Genomic DNA, 6,558 nt, shown 5'->3' on the forward strand with positions numbered 1-6,558 from the left:
GCCGCGGGGAGCAGCGCTTCTCGGGGGGGGAGCGGGGTGGCTGGCGGGGGGTGTTGGCCGAGCTCTGCCCTGACGCGCTCTCTGCTCTCTTGTCCTCTCAGCCCCCGCCGCGCTGAGGGCGCTGCCGCCGCCCGTCGCCGTGGGGTGAGTACTGCGGGAACCCCTCGGAAACCGGCCGGGATTCGTGCTTAAACAGCGTTATTCTAGGGTTTTGTCTCTTACTTTCCTCATTCGTGTTGTAGGAGTATAAAATAGGGACGGTGGGGAGGAACTTCTGGAGGTTATTTAGTCCCACCCACTTCCGAAAGGAGGTGTGTCTAATAAATGCCACCCGTCGCCGTGGGGTGAGTACTGCGGGAACCCCTCGGAAACCGGCCGGGATTCGTGCTTAAACAGCGTTATTCTAGGGTTTTGTCTCTTACTTTCCTCATTCGTGTTGTAGGAGTATAAAATAGGGACGGTGGGGAGGAACTTCTGGAGGTTATTTAGTCCCACCCACTTCCGAAAGGAGGTGTGTCTAATAAATGCCACCTTTTTCGAATCAGGGGATGGTTTGGGTCGGAAGGGACCTTAAAGCTCATCCAGTTCCACCGCCCGCCGTGGCCAGGGACACCTTCCACTTGAGCAGGTCCAACCTGGCCTGCCACAGCTTCTCTGGGCACCTGTTACCTACTTATTTAATTGGAAATGTGCTTGAGCCTCGTCTAAGGGTGGTTTGGGTTTATTTTTTTTAATAAGAATCATAACTGAAGCATTCTCCTTGTCCACAGGGTGTTGCACACCACAAGACCACTGCACACAACTCAGCAGAGTTTGGCTCCTGTGCCGCCTCTGCCTGAGAAGGGAGGAGAAGTTCGTCATGGTTTGATCCCTGAGGAGTTTTTCCAGTTTCTCTATCCTAAAACAGGAGTTACAGGTTAATACAGACTCTTACGATTTTTAGCTATGCTTAGGTGGTTTTGTCCACCAGTTGGCTGCTGAAAAGGTAAAATATTAGGGAAAATTAGTATTTTGCATGTGCAGGTTGTGAAGAACAAGCCAATCCAGGACTCCTGGCTCTAAAGTTAGACACCTAATGGTTGAAAGAATTCCATTAATTTATATAATTGATTTTATAGGAAGATTTAGTTGCCTCTTGGTCCTTAAAACATTCAAACAGGGAATTCTGCATGTTTCTGAATGAGCAGAAGCAGCAAGTCCTATGTCAGGTACAAGCTGCTTCCATTTCTGGTGAGATTCCTTGTGGCACCTTTCCCAGGTGGAGTTGTGACTCTGCTTTTCGTCCTGGTGAAACAGAACACTTCTTCCCGATCTTGTGAGCCTTTAGAGTAGCTCCCTCTTAGGTATTCGAGTTTATTGAGCCTCTTTATGCTTTTTACAAATAATGCCGCTTTATTCTTTCTGTAGGGCCCTACATGTTGGGCACTGGTCTCCTGCTTTACCTTCTTTCCAAGGAGATCTACGTCATTAACCACGAGACAGTAGCAGCTATCTGCATATTGACAGTCATCGTTTATGGCATCAAGAAGTTTGGGCCTGATGTCGCTGCTTTTGCTGACAAACTTAACGAGGTAACGAAGAAACTGTAATTTGACTGTGTAGTTGTTAGTAAGGGATGGTTTTGTTAAAGTACAAATGGCTTGAAAGTGGCAGAGAGCAGGGTTAGATGGGATGTTGGGAAAGAATTGTTCCCTGGGAGGGTGGGCAGGCCCTGGCAGAGGCTGCCCAGAGCAGCTGTGGCTGCCCCTGGATCCCTGGCAGTGCCCAAGGCCAGGCTGGACATTGGGGCTTGGAGCAGCCTGGGACAGTGGGAGGTGTCCCTGCCCGTGGCAGGGGTGGCACTGGATGGGCTTTAATGTCCTTCCAACCCAAACCAGTCTGGGATTCCATGATTGATTGTGAACCCTCATTCTCCTCTCTTGCCACAGCTTAGCCCTGGCACAGGGCAGTTCACAGACATTGCTCACAGCTTAATGCGACATTCCAGGATTAATTGTGGATCGCTTGTTTTCCTTGCACCTGACTGTGATTCTGAAGCGTGGAGTTCTTTGTGTCTTTCAGGAGAAAGTGGCCACAGCTTTAGCCGTGAAGAACGAGGCCATCCAGACCCTGCAGACGGCCATCGAGGAGGAGAAGAAGGAGCAGTGGAGGGTCGAAGGCCGCAGTTACCTCTTTGATGCCAAGCGGGTGAGTGGGGCAGCGCTGCTGCTCAGCCCCAGGGTAGCCTGCCCTGCTGGGGTCCTGGGACTTCTGACATGTTCTGCTGCTGCTTGGTGTTCCTGCCAGACATGAAGTTCTTGTTTCCTGCTCTGTGTGCAGAACAACATTGCAATGCTGCTGGAAGCCAACTACCGGGAGCGGTTACTGATGGTGTACAACGAGGTGAAGAAGAGGCTGGACTACCAGGTGGCCATGCAGACCCTGAAGCGGCAGAAAGAGCAGGACCACATGATCCAGTGGGTGGAGAAGAACGTTGTTCAGAGCATCACACCTCAGCAGGTACTTGCTGGGTTTTACCTGCTTCACATTTTAGCCTGCACAAAGATTTGCTGTTTGGGGCTCCTGGCTCAGGAGGTGCTGGGTAACCTGGGATAGTGGGAGGTGTCCGTGCCCATGGCTGGGGGTCGGACTGGATGAGCTTTGAGATCCCTTCCAACCCAAACCTTCTGGGATTCCACGCATCTGTGCTTTACTGGATGTGAATCTCTGACTTCATGAGCTATAATTGCATCCCTCTTAATCAGTAACTTACAGGTCTAAAAAGGTTTATCTAAAATGCACTTAAATGTCTCTTTTGCTTGTTGAAATGTCCTCTGAAGGCTGTTTCTTGTCTCTTGCAGCAGAAGGAGAGCATTGCCAAGTGCATCCTGGACCTGAAGGCACTGTCCAAGAGCACCCACGCAGCCGTGTGAGCAGTCTGAGCCCACTGACATGTTCCAATACCTACTGTTGGAAACTGTATGACTCTAAATATCATTAAACAGACAAAAAAACTCCTTTGCTGTCTTTCACTAGTGGCAGTCCCTGCCTGTTTGTGTTTGAAGTCGCTGGATGGTCACACCAACCACTACAGCTGGTTTGTGGTGGGGGATGAGTTGAAACCACAGTGTGTGAGATCGTGTTGGATTCCTTGTTTGGTCTTGAACACTTTCAGAGACACAGAACTTCACAGGGAAAAAATCTGGTGCTAAAACTGATCTGTGTGCTAGAATTCTGTGTGGTAACAACCGCAGATACCTGCTGCCCTTGTACACATGTTCTAAAGTCAGGATGATTTGTGCTCCCGTTCACCTGGCCCCGTGCTTGGAGGGGCTCTGAGTGAATGTCCTTGTTTCCTAGAGGAGCTGGAAACCCCCTTTCACCATAAAGCCTTGTGTAGTGTTGAGTGTTTGGGTTCTGGGAGAAGAGTGATCTGGCAGAAAATGTGTCAAAAGCTCCTGAAAAACTTGGCCTCAGCTGACTTTGTCAGTAGTCAGGTTAAAACAGGGAAATAAATGGGTAAGTTTGTTGAGGGGGTTTTTCATCTCTTCATTTCCTTTTTGTAGGGAGCTTTTCCCTGAAGGAATTCGTTAAAACTCAAAAATCCCAGCAAAGCACACACATGAATAAACTCGTCCCATGTGCTGGGATGTGATTTACCCAGTCCATAAACCCAGGTGGGCAGACTGGGGGGTGCCTGCAATCCCGTTTCTCAGTGGGATTATAAGAAACACGGTTTTCTACACTTTTCAGTGCATCAGTTCACCAAAGTGGTGTTCTTTAGAGGTAAGAACCTTACTTCAAGCCAACCTAAGCTGAAGCTGCCTTACTTTATTTAGATTAACAGTTCCAGAGAATGCAGGTGTCTTTCATGGTTTCCTGTTTTTTGTCAATTTAAATGAAAAGTGAAGTTACTCAACTTCCACAATTGTGTAAGCTCACATCTGATTGACATTTGAGCTGTTAACTGGTGTGACAGATTCTTCTCACAAAGCAAGTGGTTGAACTGGTGTGCTGACGCTTGGGGAGTTTTCCAGCAGCGCTTCATGGTGGGAGGTAAGAAAGAGCTGTATCATTTCTTGTTTCTTTTATTATTGCAAACACAGCACCCCATGAGGTTTGGTGTGGGAAACTGGGAGGTTTCATGGTTTGACTCCTCTGGAATGTGGGCAACAATGGGATACAGTAGGAAAAGTGGCAGCAGCAGAGAACAGGGTGTTTATTTTCATGTTATTGTAATATTTTCATATTATTCACTACATGAAGTTTGCAGAGCACGTGGTGAGAAATGCCAGTGTAGGGATTTTGTAGTAGAATATCTTTAAGAATCCCTATCTTTAAGGTTCCACCCCCAAATTTGAGAAGAAAGTTACTGTTCCTGGTTTGGTGGGAAAGTCAATTTAACTTAAACAAAAACATCAAGGGAGGAACTTTTCAAAGCTGCTGCTGATTATGAAAATGTTCATATGGTTTTAGCTGCTGCAAAAAATAATCCTGTAGGTCCTTTTAGTTATTAAATATCCTCCATTCTTTGGGTGGAGAAGGCACCATGCCCACCAAGGAGCAGTGAACTCGTGTGGGCAGGAACAAGACACTGGGAAGGGGTTGATGCTGAGGAACTGCCAGGTTTGAGTGGCTTTGTGCCACTTTCATAAAATTTCCAAGAAATGGATAAAAACTAAATCAAGTCTCTTGAGTTCGAAGAGGGTGAGAGGTTTGTTTTGCTCATGTGCATTTGTATATAAATATAAAACTCTTCTCCCTTTCTTTCAGTTTCTCTTCCTGTCAGTTAATGCTCTGGGAGAATGGGAGGCTCTTCCTCCAAACCGGCTCCAGGTATTTTATTTTGTAAGGAATTTCCTTAGCTGCAACATTCCTGACTGAGGTGATGTCCTGACGCAGGGGCTGCTGTGGGGGAGGCTCAGCAGCCGGGGGTGTTTGGGGAAGAACTGCATGGCTGCCAGAGGCTGCCCAGCACAGTCATTGTCTGAACAGCTGAATTTTCCTGTCTGGTGGTTCTGCTTTCAGACAGACCTCTACAGACACACGTCTCCATGTGGGTCTAGTTGCTTGCAGTACTACTGGAGAATGTTGCATATTTTAAAACAAGTCTGTGATTTTTTTTTTTCTGTTGCAGTTGCACCAGAACCCATTTCCACTACTACCACTGTCCCTACCACCATCCACACCACTGCCCACACCCCTGCAGATGATCTCAGAGCTGCAGAAGTCAGATGCTGGATTAACACGTAAATGTTCCGCCTTTATTTTCTGACTTCAAACCCAGAGTTTCCTGAGACTGCAGCTTCTTCCTGCAAGGGAAGGGTCATATAGCACATATTTAACATCTTGAGGGTTTAAAATTCAGTTAGAATTTCCTAGTCTGTGAACTGGGTGGGTGATTCCTAGAGATGCTCAATGCAGATATACACCTGTTGATCTCATGGGGCTTGGGATAAACGTGTTACACTCCATAAAGTTTGGTGAATTTGAGCACTACTGATGCTTCAACCCCTCTGTCATAACTGGGAATTCTGACAGGATTTTCTGTGTATCAGCAGCCATGAAATACTGTTCATGGCACTGGCCTTCCTCTCTGGCATCCTCCTGACTGTCCTGGTTTTTGCAATCATCTCCCTCTTCAGGAAAAGTAAGTGGCACAGTTGAGGGCATAACAGCAGAGTGGTGGTGACTGCAGAAGGTACTTAGAAAGTGGCACAAATAACGTCTGCCTTGAATAACTCTATTGATGAACAGCTCGTCCCTGGCAGTAACTCCTCGTGAATCACCCCAGGGGTTGTTTTCAGGAATTAACTTTGCCACTGATGAGCTGTGGAGGCTTTTGTTGGTTGCGGGCTTTTCTCATCCTAATCCTGGCCGCACTGAATTCCTCAGTGCCTTTCACCCTGGCCACTTCCAAGAGGTGTGCAGGGACTGGGCAGCCCAGCTGCCACTTCGCTGTGCAGGTCCGTGACAGAGTTTGCACATCACCTCTCTGTCACCCCCTCTCCAGCCTCCCTTGCATTGCTGTCTCCAAGCACAGTGCAAACAGCTGAGACTGGGATCCCTTTCCTTCCCAGCTTGTAAAAGACCCCACCAAAATTTACAAGAGGAAGTTTTCTCCCAGATGGCAGCCGAGGACTGTGCCAGGAGCCCCCAGGTAAACGTCACAACTGTTATTTCTAACACTTTATGCAGATATTTCACATTATGGACAGTGGGGTAAATATTCATTGGGGTGGGAGGGAGAAGAGTTGCCTTTGAGACTCGACTGTTACTCAGCAGTTCTTTTGACAAGGAACTTCAGGGTTTCTGGGGCTTAACTAAACCACAGACTAGGCGGGGTAGGAGAAATATTTTTAAAGAGGAAGCATTTCTGCCATTTTCCTCTGTGATATTAATTCTTTGGAAGCTCCTAAAGGAGACTTGACCCAGAACTCCGAGCCAGACTGGCCAGTGGGATGAATCAGCATTTACCAATTTCCTGCATGCAGGGACAGGCTGTTTATGGTGTGTGGTGTTGAGGACAAGTTAAAAGTGGGAAATTCCTTCTGACCTGCAGTGCTTGTGCACTGTTTC

At 47.6% G+C, this 6,558-nt stretch overlaps 2 protein-coding genes across 4 annotated transcripts in view; both read left to right on the forward strand.

Annotated features, from left to right (window-relative positions):
- Positions 1–44: 44 nt before the first annotated feature.
- Positions 45–2,997, forward strand: ATP5F1 (ATP synthase, H+ transporting, mitochondrial Fo complex subunit B1). The gene is made up of 6 exons (XM_008638991.2): positions 45–144; positions 771–916; positions 1,408–1,571; positions 2,062–2,187; positions 2,320–2,499; positions 2,841–2,997. Exons 3-6 carry the CDS (start codon positions 1,416–1,418, stop codon positions 2,910–2,912), a joined length of 534 nt encoding a protein of 177 aa, XP_008637213.2. The 5' UTR covers positions 45–144; positions 771–916; positions 1,408–1,415; the 3' UTR covers positions 2,913–2,997.
- Positions 2,998–3,278: 281 nt separating this feature from the next.
- LOC108448398 (transmembrane protein C1orf162 homolog) overlaps positions 3,279–6,558 on the forward strand; it is a 3,930-nt gene continuing 650 nt past the window's right edge. The window contains exons 1-5 of one of the 3 annotated variants that reach the window (XM_017741141.1): positions 3,279–4,035; positions 4,753–4,815; positions 5,117–5,228; positions 5,538–5,629; positions 6,060–6,139. In XM_017741141.1, the coding sequence (XP_017596630.1) occupies positions 4,785–4,815; positions 5,117–5,228; positions 5,538–5,629; positions 6,060–6,139 (315 nt within the window). In that variant the 5' untranslated portion in view covers positions 3,279–4,035; positions 4,753–4,784. Of the gene's footprint in view, positions 4,816–5,116; positions 5,229–5,537; positions 5,630–6,059; positions 6,140–6,558 lie in introns of all 3 variants that reach the window. The other 2 variants (XM_017741143.1, XM_017741142.1) reach the window with 2 other exon arrangements.

The sequence above is a fragment of the Corvus brachyrhynchos genome, unplaced genomic scaffold (genome assembly GCF_000691975.1).
Source record: "Corvus brachyrhynchos isolate BGI_N302 unplaced genomic scaffold, ASM69197v1 scaffold338, whole genome shotgun sequence".
NCBI lineage: Eukaryota > Metazoa > Chordata > Aves > Passeriformes > Corvidae > Corvus > Corvus brachyrhynchos.